At 37.1% G+C, this 13,537-nt stretch overlaps 1 protein-coding gene across 1 annotated transcript in view; it reads left to right on the top strand.

Moving 5' to 3' along the window:
• Zcwpw2 (zinc finger CW-type and PWWP domain containing 2) overlaps positions 1-13,537 on the top strand; it is a 130,153-nt gene that overhangs the window by 20,041 nt on the left and 96,575 nt on the right. The window contains exon 2 of the mRNA XM_052723678.1: positions 6,941-7,299. Within this exon, the coding sequence (XP_052579638.1) occupies positions 7,013-7,299 (287 nt within the window). The 5' untranslated portion in view covers positions 6,941-7,012. The remainder of the gene's footprint in view (positions 1-6,940; positions 7,300-13,537) is intronic.

Below are 13,537 nucleotides of genomic sequence, written 5' to 3'. Positions count from 1 at the left end.
GAAATTGAAAATTAGAATAGCTTTCCAGAGGCCATTTAGAGTTGTCTCCTTAAAAATGGGCATACCTTTTAATGTAGCATTTCTGTTGTAGACATATACATGATCTAATACATGAATTGACAAATATGCAATGGTATTTGTTATAGTATTACTTATTCTAGCCCCAAACAAACAAAACCCCCTAAACTCAGAGGCCTTTTAACTAAATTTGTCAGTCATACTATGTATGCTGCATTGGTTTAATGTTATGCTGTATAAAGCTCATAGGAGTGAAATGATTTGATACACTGCCCTCAGAAAGTACCTATGAGACAAAGAAATATAATCACAAAAAGATTCTATGTCTACATTAGAAACATGATTATGCAGATAATGTAGTATGTGAGGTTAGTTTATGTGAAGGATATAAGTAAAGTAAGAAAGACTTCATCAATAATTAGGAAAATTAAACATTTGATCATATTTGGAAGATGCAGTTGTTAATAAAAGCCCATTTAAATAATTAAAGCCATGAAAGACATAAAAATATCAAGTCAGTCTAGAAACTGTTACTTCTTCAGAAAGCATAGATGACAAACTTCATTATGTCACAAAGGAAAACTCACTTCTTTTCTTTAGAACCAGGTGAGTATTCCTTCCAGTATGTATTTGGGCAGTTTTGACCCATTATTGTGAACATGACAGTCAAAAATGCAACAACTAATATATTCAATAAACTCAAACAAAATAAGGAGAACAAACAAAAGTCTAGCATTAAGGCAAAGTTCATAAGGTAGAAGACAGTTTGGATGCAACTAGAAGGGTAGTAAGGCCCTTTCTGCTGTATTAGCCATTTAATTAGAGCTGAATCACTTTAATAGAGCCAAGTTTGAGCCAAGCTATAATTTTCGCTTTCAATACATATAAACTCAAATATTAAGATTAATTTAAAAATAAAGTGGAGAATTCAGTGCCTATAAAAGTTTCAAGTTGTGATAATGTAATTAAAGTTTTATTTATTGTACAAATGTGGTATCCCCTTTTGATTACTTTACATTTGTCAAATTACATTGCCAGAAACTGCAAATGTAAAAGGGTTGATTTGGGGTATTTAGGAATTGCAGTATGGTAGTCATAATTTAAGTGTTCTAAGGAGGCAAGGAAAGTGAGTTATTCAGTGGTCAATATAAGATTAAGAAAAGAGAGTTATTAAATAAATATCAACAAATATTGACAATAATTTCTTGTATCTTATTGGATCATAATTTGATAAAAAAATTAGCAGAACCAAGAGAAATTACAGAAAATATACAAACATCTACAAACTAAGCAATACTTCTTTAAATAGTGAGTCACTAAAGAAACTATAGGAGCCAGGCAGAGGTGGCGCATGCCTTTAATCCCAGCACTCGGGAGGCAGAGGCAGGCAGATCTCTGAGCTCGAGGCCAGCCTGGTCTCCAAAGTGAGTTCCAGGAAAGGCGCAAAGCTACACAGAGAAACCCTGTCTCAAAAAACAAAACAAAACAAAACAAAACAACAACAAAAAAGAAACCATAGGAAAAATAAAAATTCTTAGAATCAAATGAAAATGAAACATCCAGATTTGGGTTAAAGAAAATAGCTATAAGAGGGAAGTGTATAGATATGAATATCTATATGGAGAAAAACTGAGAGAGATTAAATTATCCATACATCTGAAGGGCTGAGACAAAAATCAGAGGAGATATAAAATGATGATTAAACAAAGAATAAAAAGATTCACTGAAATAAAGAATTGCTTCTTTGGAAAGATAAGCATGATATTCAAGTCCTCAGCCAAGCTAGCCAAAAGAAAGAGAACATTCAACCAATACAATTAGAGATAAAAAGAGCATATTATAGTGTATACCTCTGAAACCAAGAGGATAGTCATGAGATAGTTTAAGAATTTATACTAAAAAAATGGAAATCTAGAAGAAATGAATAAAATTCTAGCCACATGTAACTTGAGCCAAAATTGAACCAAGAATATATAAAAATTTAAATGGATACAAACAGTAACAATGAAGCAGTAACAGTGTTCCAACAAAAACTAGTCAAAGCCTGGATTAAGTCACTGTTGAATGCTTTCATACCTATAAACAAGTAACACCAGTGCTCGTCAGTGTGTTCCATAAAATAGTAAATGAAAGAATACCTTTATCTTTATTCAATAAAGATAAAAGATACCATACAATAGAAAACTGCAGATAATTATTCTTGATAGACATAAAAGCAAAAATCCTCAAAATCTTTACAAGCCAAATTCAATTTGCATTCTTACATTTTTGGCATGAAATCAACTTTAGCATGTGCACAGTAAAGCACATTAGTAGAATAGAAGCCATATATTTTATTTCAATAGGTGCAGCAAAAAAGCCTGTAACAAAATTTAATGTCTCTTTCTGATAAAAAAGAAAAGCCCTGAAGAAATGATTAATAGGAATAAAAGGATTATATCTAAATATAAGAACAGTCATTTACAACAAATATATAACCAGCATTATACTGAATGTAGATAAACTGAAAACTTCCCTTAAGATCAGGAATAAGACAAGAGTATCCATTTTATAGTATTTGAAATCTTAGCCATAGTAATAACACAAGGAAAAGAAATAAGAGGGATACAAAAAGAAAGAAGTCAAATTATATTTGCAGACAACCTGATCTCATGCATAAAAGACCCTAGAGCACTACAAGAAAACTTGTAGATCCAATATACATTTCATCAGAGTATCAGAACACAAAGTCAACACACAAAATCAAGAACTTTCCTATGTACCTTTGTTTTTCTGAAAAAAGAAAACAACCCCATTAACAGTAATCACAATAAATAACAAAGTAAGCAGTCAATATCTGAGGGAAAAAGTTGGAGAAGATAGTAGAAGATGAAAAAGGCATCCCATGTTCATGGATTAGCAGACTTAGTCTTGAGAAAATGGCCGTATTATTAAAAGTGACCTACAGATTCAATGTAACCTACTTTAAAACTCCAATGACATTCTTCACAGAACTAGGAAAAAATTAATATGCAAAGACAAAAGGCCCTGAAGAGCTCAAGCTACCATTGAGGCATCACAATGCCCAATACCAAATTTTAATACAGTGAAATAGTAATAGAAACAGTATAATACTGGCAGTAAAATCAAGTCTGTGGCTAGGTAAAACAGAGGACCCAGAAACAAGCCTATGCAGCCACCTCCATCTAATCTTCTATTAAGAGGCCAAAAACATAGGTTGGAAAAGAAACAGACTCAGTATTGGTGCTGGGAGAACTGGAAATCCATGGGTAAAAGAGAGAAATAGATTGCCATGTCTCACCTGCACAAAAATCAATTCAAAATTGACCAATGATTTAAATGTAAGATCTGGAACTTTGAAACTAAAGGAGAGAATAGGGAGACCAGTTTAAGATCTAGGCATAGGACTTTCTGAATAAGGCTCCAACAACTCAGGAAACAATAACAAGAATTTTAATTGCCTCAGGTAAATACAAATTAAAAATCTATTGGGAGTCCATTTCATCCAATCAGAATGGCTATTATCAAGAATAGCAGTCAACACATGCTGGTGAGAGGTGAGTGAAAAGGAATACTGTACCCTCTTTGTGGCAGTATAAACTAACACATCATCCAAGTCAGCATGCAGATTCCTCTACAAATTAAAGATACAGGTATCACTAGATCCAATTATACAATTTTGGATGTGCATCCAAAGGAATACAGCCAAGTTTCTATAGAGATTTCTGCATACATGTGTCTGTCATAATACTACTCACAATAGTCAAGTTATGGAATAGGCCTGGGTGGGACAGAGATAGCATGCTGAATTGACATTGGATGCTAAATGAAAGAGGAAAAACTATGAAATAGAGAAGGGAGGATGGGAGTATAGAGTTTGTATGACAATAACCAACATTCCGATAAAGAAATTGGAGAAACAATCCCATTACTCCATTTACTTTTACCTCAAGAAAAAACATTTTCTTTGAATAAACCCAAAGAAGGAATTGAAAAACCTCCTCAATGAAAACCTAGAACGCTGAGGAAAGTAATTGAAGCAGAGACTAGATTGAAAAGACTTCACATGCTCTGGGATTGGAGGAAGTAGTATTGCGGAAGTGCCCTTACCAAGAGCAATCCACATAATCCTCATCCAAATCTTAATGCTATTCTTCACAGCAGTAGAAAATAAAATACTAATTCACACAGCAGCACAAAGGGCCCCAGATACTACAAGGAATCCTGAGCAAAAAAGATTGATGCAGGAGGTGTCACTGTAACCAATTTCAAGGTATAATACAGAGCCATATCAATGAAAGCACCCCAGTATAGACAAAAAACCCAGATATGTCAATCAGTGAAATAAAAGACCCAGATATAAATCCACTCATCTGCAGTCATGTGATTTTTTTGATAATGATACCAAAAATATACATTAGAGAATGGACAGCATCTTTAGCAAATGGTGTGGGAAAAGTAAATATAAGTAGAAAGATAAAACTAGGTCATTGTACAAAAAATCAATTGCAAATGAATGAAATATCTTAACGTAAGACCTGAAACTCTGAAACCATTAGAAGAAAAAACTATTTCAAGACATAGGCAGTGGCAATAACTTCCTGACAAATGGGACCTCATGTAATCAAGAGCTGCTGCAGTGCTATAGAAACAATAAACAGAGTTTACCAATAGAGAATGGGGGGAGATCTGTGCTAACTGTACATATGATGTGATTAATATCTAGAATGTACAAATAGCTAAAAAACTAAGAATTCAGACAAGTCAGTAAATGACTAAGTGAGCAGGTAGTGCTCAAATAATGAGATACAAATTTGTTCAATAAACACATACAAAAAGTTCAACCTCTTTCTCTATCACAGAAATGCAAATTAAAATTGCACTGAGATTCTATCCCACCCCAGCCAGAATATCAGTAATTAAGAAAACAAATTCTGGTGAGGATGTGGACCAAAGTGGACCCTCCATTGCCTGTGGGAGTGTAAACTAGTACAGCCATTATGGAAATTGGTATAGAGGTTCTAAAAGAGAAGGTCGTCTTCCGTGTGACCTAATTATACCATTCCTGGATATTTCCACAAAGAGCTCCAAGACAATGTATCACAGAGATACTCACACAGTAATATTTATTGCAGCAGCGGGTTACAATAGTTCAGATGGAGCCAACCTAGATCTCCAGCAACATAGAGACAACAGGAATAGAGAAGAAATTTCTGGTGTGTTTGTACAATGGAATTTTTTCACCCATAAAGAAGTGTGAAGTTAGATCATTTTAGGAAAGTGTATGTAACTGGAGATAATCATATCAAGTGAATTAAGGCAGTCTCAGAAAAAATAAATATTTTTGAGAATCATGGTTCCTAGGTTTTCTGTAGATAGGGGAAATTATAAATGTATGTATGACATAAATATAAGAGTGAAACTAGACTGTCAGGAGATAATGGGACTAAAGGGGAGAGTGGGTGAAAAAGGAAGGCCGTGGTAGAAGGTTCTGAGGGAGCATGCTCAACATAAAGTATCTACTTGTATGAAAGTGATCTTATGTAACAGACCTTATACCATGTACAATGGAAAGTTCAGAACATTCATAGGAAATTTAAAAATGAAATGCAGTTAATAAAAAAGTGTTAAAATTTTAAAACATAGTAATCAATGGCTAATGCATATATTGACTATTTCAAATGCAATTTGTAGGGGCTCAAGTAAGGAACATGATGAGTAAATAAGTGTATGATTAACTTGTGAATTAAAAGGCCTGTTTGAATGGTGCTAGTATTTGGATAGTCCTGTTGTACTGATTAATCACCTCTTGTATACCAAAATATTTTTGCACTTATTTATTTAGTTACTTAGTGTGTGTGCATATGTGTGTGTGTATGTGTTCACATGCATTTATTGTGGCATGCACGTGGAGATCAGAGAAAAACTTATGCAAGTCCGTTTTCTTTTTCTATCATGTGAGTTCTGGGATCAGATTCAGTTCACCAGTCTTGGCAGCAGGTCCCTTTGTCCACTGAGCCATTTTGCCAGCTCCTATATCTCCTTCCGTTTTTTAAAAGTAGGCTATTGGGAAATATATTGTCAATACTTAGTTTCATCTGTAGTTACATTATTAGTATATCCTTCCGTATTGTTACTGATGCTGAATTTGGGGAGTTTTAACACACAACTCTATTCATACATGTAAACGCCTCATAATGAAGCTCTGAGAAGGTGCTTTTGTTAGTGAGATAAGGGGCAGAACTTCCTAAGGAACAGGTTGCTCATCTAACTTTTAAATCATTATAGTTTTCATGAGGTAAAACATTTGCTGTATTTGGTTTTCCTGATTTTTAGAAAAAGAACAGGACGATGCATGATGCTGTCTGTGGTCTTGTGTACTCTAGAGCAGTGCATCTAAGGACAAGACCACAGAATTAAGAGCCCAGATGTCTGCAGTTAAACCTCAGCTCTACAGAGTACTGTGCCTGGGGCTTAAACATGCTTTTCTTAGCTTCAGTTTCCTTGGCAGAATGGGTATAATGTGAGCTGTGTGCATAAGGCAGTTAGGACCTGACACCTGGTATCTCTGTGTGTGGTTTGCTCATCCTAGCACCCAGGAAGCTTCGGCAAAAGTGTGGAGAGTTTGAGGCCAGCCTGGGCTACAGCATAGGATTGTCTCAAAAAGGAAAACAATACCTTGTGTATAGTGAGTGTCAGTAATAGACAGTGCTGAACTAGACTCTCATCTAAAGGTGGATTTGACGGTTTTTAATTTCAGAGCACTTGTTGTTAGCATAATTTACATGTCTGCTGTGTTATTGTTGTGGGTCAGCAGAACACATGCCAGACACACAGGAGTAGGCAGAAAATAGAAAAGAACTTTTTCTCATGATTTAAATTTTATCTCTTACTCTTAAATATGTATTTTTTTATTTTCCAGATTTGTTTAACTTCTGAGGGAAAAAAACCCCAAAAACAACAACAAGCTAACTGAGTGGTCAGTAGCAACTCAATGGACCCGGCCCTGGAGAGCAGTGAGTTTGTGAACAGGATGTGGGTCCAGTGTGAGAATGAAGGCTGCTTGAAATGGAGGATGCTGTCTGCTGAGGCTGCGGCCAGGGTGGAGCACAGTGAACCCTGGTACTGCTTCATGAACACTGACTCCAGCTACAACAGCTGCTCGGTTTCTGAGGAGGATTTTCCTGCAGAGTCTCAGTTCCTGGAAAGCGGGTATAAGATTGTCTATTCACAGCTTCCTCTTGGAAGCCTGGTGTTGGTAAAATTACAGAATTGGCCAAGGTAAGGCATTTCGTTAGTGTCTATTACTTATAAATTAACTACTACTTAACTACTGATTTCTTTAATTCTTTATTACATTACTTATTTTCATGTGTCTTTGTGGGTCTGTATGCATGAATGAGTGAGTGTGTGTGTGTGTGTGTGTGTGTGTGTGTGTGTGTGTGTGTGTCCCAGTAGATCAAATCCCAAGAGACTCACACTTGTTAGGCTAACATTACTGCTGAGCTATATGATCAGCCCTGTGCTTTGCATTTGGAGTAGATTTGCCTATTTCTAACTTTTCACCCAGAATTACTCATGGCTTACAAAATAGACTTCCATGTTTTGAGCGCGTTGGGTTCACAAAAATTGGGTGTAAGTACAGTTCCCTATACCTCTGTCCACTCAGAATTCAGTCTCTCTCCCAGTTACACTCCACACTCTGTGATTTGTTGTAATTAGTGAACTTACCTTGACACATCCTAGTTATCTCCAGAGTTTATAGTGTACCTGAGGGTTCACTCCAGATTTACACTCTGTGTCTTGACAGGTGTAATCTCCAGCATCAGCTCTTCCTCCACCATGTGGGTCCTGGGGATGGAGCTCATGTCATCAGGCTTGTTGGCAAGTGCCTTTGCCTGCCGAACTGTCCCAGTGGTCCTTAATTGCCGGTTTCTGATACCATCTTTGTCATCTGAGTTGTGTTCATTCCTCTACTTCCTTAAGTGAGTGTTAGGTAGTTGAATTCATCTCTTACTTTTTCATCATAAAGCTACAAAATCTCTTCCAAGACCTGTGATAAACATTGTATTCTATTAATCTTAAAATAGTTGCCAATTTTTCATTGAAATGGGTTATTTATAAGTGCTTTTCTAAATGACAAACACTTGAGGATATTAATTATTCCATAGATGCTTAAAATATTTTTCATTAAATTTATGTAGATTTATTATATTTCAGAGTTTTGTATTATGGGTCGAATTTTTTCAAATATGTACTATGTGTTTTCATTATACTAGACTTAGAATTCAGTTAAACTTTCTCAACTTAAAGGCAGTTACATTGTCCCATCATATGAGTTTGGGTTTTACTTCATGATTCTGTAACTTAGGTAATCCTTTCTGTCTTTGGTATTTCTTTTTCTTGAACTTTTTTCATCTTTTTAGCCCTTTAAAAATATAAATATTTTTCCTCTACATATTTTATTTTTCTGAAGGTACCAGTTGTTTTTTATTCCTTCCAATTTATCATTCATTTTTGAAGTTTTAGAAAGGTTTTCATTTTAAGTTTTTTCAAATCCTTAATCACTCATTTTAAATGTTTTTCTAGTTCACACATGTACATTGTATCTACATTATTTTCTTTGATTCTGTTAGGGCAACTTGAAATCTTGATTACAATCTTATTCTTTCAAAACCATTCCTCTGTGGCAAGCTTTCATCTTTTGGTATTTTTGTCTCATACTATTTTTACCATACTAACTTAGTATTAGTTTCTTCTGTGATCCTATGGGAATGGAGGAGGCTGGGGAAGTAAGTGATTTGCTGTGTAGTCTGACTGACCTGGGCTCAGAGCTCTCAGTCCCACTTAGCAGCAAGCCTCAGGCCTGGAGGCCAAGCAGTCCCAGCTAACAGAGGTGTCTGCTTCACCACAGAGGGAGAGGCCCCCAAACACTGCTCTCTTCAGTTGCAGCTCCTTGCTGCCTAAACCTCTCAGTCTCCTAGGGTACTTCTTGTGAACATCTCCCACCCAGACCCATGGCAGGGTGTTCCTAGGGTCCCTAACTTGTGAGCTCCTTGTTTTCAGTGACTACCTACTACTCCCTGTAGCTAGAGTTTTCCTGCCTGGCCCACAGTCAGGACAAATCTCTCTCACCTGCCAGTCCCACAGCCGCTCAGACCCGACCAAGTAAACACAGAGACTTATATTGCTTACAAACTGTATGGCCGTGGCAGGCTTCTTGCTAACTGTTCTTACAACTTAAATTAATCCATTTCCATAAATCTATACCTTGCCACGTGGCTCATGGCTTACCGGCATCTTCACATGCTGCTTGTCCTGGTGGCGGCTAGCAGTGTCTCTCTGACTCAGTCTTCCACTTCCCAGCTTTATTCTTCTCCTTGTCCCGCCTATACTTCCTGCCTGGCCACTGGCCAATCAGTGATTTATTTATTGACCAATCAGCAACACACTTGACATACAGACCACCCCACAGCAACTCCCAGACAAGGGATCTCTTCTCCAGTGGTGCCTGGCTACTGCACTCCAGGATGTGACAAGGGAAGCAGTGGGTGTCCTCTGCCTGGCCGCTGGAGAGCAGAGGGGACACCGAGGACTGGCTCCTACTGTTGTGTGCTCTGGTTTGTTTCGCCATGCTTTACAGCTGTTCTGGCACCTCTGTTGGAACTATCAGTGTCCCTTTCCTCTGTTAGCCCAGTTCTGTGCTCCCTGGAGTCCCATAGGGGAAGACTAATCTGGCAACAAAACAAGTTCCTCTGCTCTTCTTATCGATCCTGTCATCTTTGACTTGACTTTTCTCCCAGCAGTCCATTGTCTGTTGGTTTTTATCAGAGTTAAGGGTGTTCTTGGAAATGATCCCTCTTAGGTCTCATGTTCCCAGGGATCCTCAGTGCTCCAAAGTGTTCAGACTTGCTTGTTGCCCTGCTGCAGTTTAGCCTGTTGCTATCAGTTCAGCCTGCTGAACTCGCCCATGAAGCTTGCTACCATTTTGAAGTTCTCATTCTCCAATTTGTCCGATGAGCTCTGTGCTTTTCCCGCCCACCCTTCTTTTCTCTCACAAACACCAATCTTGTTAGGTCTCCTAGGGAGTTGTAGTTACTGATCCTGTTTTGGTGCATATACAGTAGCCAATCACTAAGCTTAATCATGGCTGCTATATGGCAAGTGTAGTGCTGCTGTATTTACTCTACCTGTATTTATGAAGAAATTGTACAGGATTCTGAGTGTGTATCACCACAATACTACTCTTTCAGAATCGTTTACTAGTTTCATAAACTTTTACATTACAAAAATCAAGTATATTAATTTATTGTCTTGTTCTCTATGAAGACCATAAGGAATCAAACCTTAAAAGAGAGGCTATGACAGGCCTGTTCTGATATGCACATGTGTGTAATAGACCTTCATGTCAATATGTAGATTTAGGTTCTTGCTTTCTCACTATTTTGTGATGAATTATGAACCCTAAACATTCATATGTTGAATGCTGCCATAACTCCTAAAATGTCAAAATGTGACCATATTTGGGTATAGGACCCTTAAAGAAGTGATTAATTACAAATGAGACCCATTAGGGAATGCCCTAATTCTATTTATCTGGTATTCTTGTAAGACAGGGTATGGGCATGCACGTGGAAAACAGAAAGACTGAAAATACAGTAGAAAGGGGGCATCTGCCAGCCTGGGAGAGAGACCAGAAGAAACAAACTGTTCATATTCAGTCTTGGATTACTAGCCTATAAAAGCTGCAGAAAGTAAATTTCTCTTGCTTCTTCCATCAAGCCTATGATATTTCATTGTAACAGCCCTAACAAACTCATATACTCACTGCCTTTACAAATTTGTGAACTCTGTGCCCTTTTTTTTTTTAAATGAGGGCTTTTCTGGGAATCAAAATGACAGCATTATAAATAGTATTATTCCCTCCCATATTATAATTAACATGAACATTAATTGGCTACATAAGATCCAATATTTTAGGGGACATGTAATATAAGCATTTACTGAAATTATCACAAAGGGATTTATAGTTCTCTATCTCTAAAGCAAACATTTTGAAAGCACAGTTAAAAATGCATTTTGAAAGCAATTTCCAAATGAGAAATTTGAAGTTTCAATAACTGTAACTCAAGAAATGAATTTGCTTTATCAATCAATATATCTGAAAAACAGAAAATTTCACTAGGAATTAGTAACTAAGGCAAAGAATGTAGCTTGAGTTTTCCTGCCTGGCCCACAGTCAGGACAAATCTCTCTCACCTGCCAGTCCCACAGCCACTCAGACCCGACCAAGTAAACACAGAGACTTGTATTGCTTACAAACTGTATGGCCGTGGCAGGCTTCTTGCTAACTGTTCTTACAGCTTAAATTAATCCATTTCTATAAATCTATACCTTGCCACATGGCTTGTGGCTTACCGGCATCTTCACATGCTGTTTCTCATCATGGTGGCTGGCAGTGTCTCTCTGACTCAGCCTTCCACTTCCCAGCTTTATTCTCCTCCTTGTCCCGCCTATACTTCCTGCCTAGCCAATGGCCAATCAGTGTTGTATTTATTGACCAATCAGCAACACATTTGCCATACAGAACATCCCACAGCAAAAGAACTTAAAATTTATATAAAAATGTTTTAATCCAGTCCCTAAATTATCTTTAATTTGTGATTACTGTCATTGACATGCCTGAAAAACAGCTGCATCTCCCCTTCTTCAGAGAGTAGAATGCATTTGACTGTGTATCATTTATGTTCCTCTTTATAAGCTAAGCTGAGCACAAATTTAAATTTCAAATTAAGAAACTGAAATCTACTTGCATTGTTTATTCAACGGCAGAAATGTATAGAATGATAATAACAAAATAAATTACAATAGTAAAATGTAAAGATAGAATTAACCCACAAGAAACAGTCAAAAATCTGATCTTAATTAAGCAATACTCTAGACCCTGAAGTACAAAGACAGCTGCTACCTGCAGAGGTGCTTACAGCAGAGTACTCACTGGGTAGATTGTTTTAACCTATGGCTTTATAGGCAATTCTTAAGGTTAGAGACTCCATCTTGCCAGCATCCAGAGTATCTGTTGCTCAAATGAGTTGATTCAAGAATGTTAAAGAGAAACTGATGCAGGATCTAGAAGTGCTTATTTAATTTTTTTTTAAATAAAAGCAAACAGTTCTCAGGAGAGTAGTACTTGTCTATTTGTCTCATAGCCAGTTTTCTCCCACATTCTGGTACACCACATACTTAGGAACCTCTAAAAGGCAAACACAGAGCCTCTTGCTAAATAAAGGGAGATATTTCTAGATCATTCTTCTCTTCAGCTGCACCAATTATTCTACATATACATAGTCATATTAGCTTCTCTGGTTGCCATAAGAAAACAGCATACATTAGCTGGCTTACATAATGCAGATGTGCTTTCCACAGGCTCCAAGTCCTGAGATGGAGGTATTCCATGGACAGTTTCTTTCTCCTTGATTTACGAATGCTGCTTTCTTGCCATGTCCTCACATGCTCTTCCCTCCGCATGTCTGTGTCCTGATCTCTTCTCATGACACAGGTTGTCTTAGACATAGAGCCTGTCCTAACTAACGAGCTCAGTTTTAACTGAGTTACTTCTTGTTGTTTTGAGACAGACTCCCATGTTTTTCAATTCACCTTGGACTCTGATCTTCCTCCCCCTACCTCCTGAGTGCAAGGAGTATATATATATTGCACCATGTCCAGCTTTCTTGGTTATTTCTTTAAAGGCCCTTTCTCTGAATGCAGTCACCTTCTGAGATACTGGAAAATAGGTTTTTAACATCTAAATTAGTCATGACACAGCTCAGCCTTATGATGATGACGGACTTCTAATTTCTCAAGACAAAAATGTATAAATCACACATTTATTTGAACTTTATAACATGTTATAAAGAACATAGCAAGAACTAGATGCCTTCAGAAAGCTGGCCACTTGATAGAAGGCAGAGTGAGAACATGCGTTTCTTCACTTGACTGCTAGTAACTCTCCCACTTTACAGAGCTGCTGGCGGCCCAGAGCTGGACAAGTGTACAATTTTCAGTGTTACAGTGCTAGATGTGTACAATCTAGATCTTGAGCTGTAAACCTTTGTCAGATTTCTACCATGATTCTTTATCACGAGATCCTCACTTTATGTTCTGTCTTTCCTTCTTGGTTTAATGTCAGAGTGGCAGGCCAGATGTTGGAATGTTGGTAAAATATTTAAAACTTAATTAGAATCGGGCATGCTGGTACACCTGTAATCCTGGCACTCTGGAGAATGAGTCAGGAGGATCATTTGAGGCCAGAGGGGGAAACAAGTGTGTGTGTGTGTGTGTGTGTGTGTGTGTGTGTGTGTGTATAAAATTTTTGCCATGGATAAAATATGGATTGTATCCTTAACATAGCATTTCAAGCTAACAATTTACATTTTACCACTTGAATACAAAATAATCATTTGAATTTCAGAGGTGTAGTTTTCTAAGATAGTCAATTCATATAAGGTAATATATGAAA

This window comes from Peromyscus californicus, unplaced genomic scaffold, assembly GCF_007827085.1.
Source record: "Peromyscus californicus insignis strain IS unplaced genomic scaffold, ASM782708v3 Scaffold_11__1_contigs__length_118956290, whole genome shotgun sequence".
In the NCBI taxonomy this organism is placed as follows: domain Eukaryota; kingdom Metazoa; phylum Chordata; class Mammalia; order Rodentia; family Cricetidae; genus Peromyscus; species Peromyscus californicus.
The sequence above is the reverse complement of the archived record's forward strand: the minus strand, read 5'-3'. Positions and strand labels throughout refer to the sequence as shown.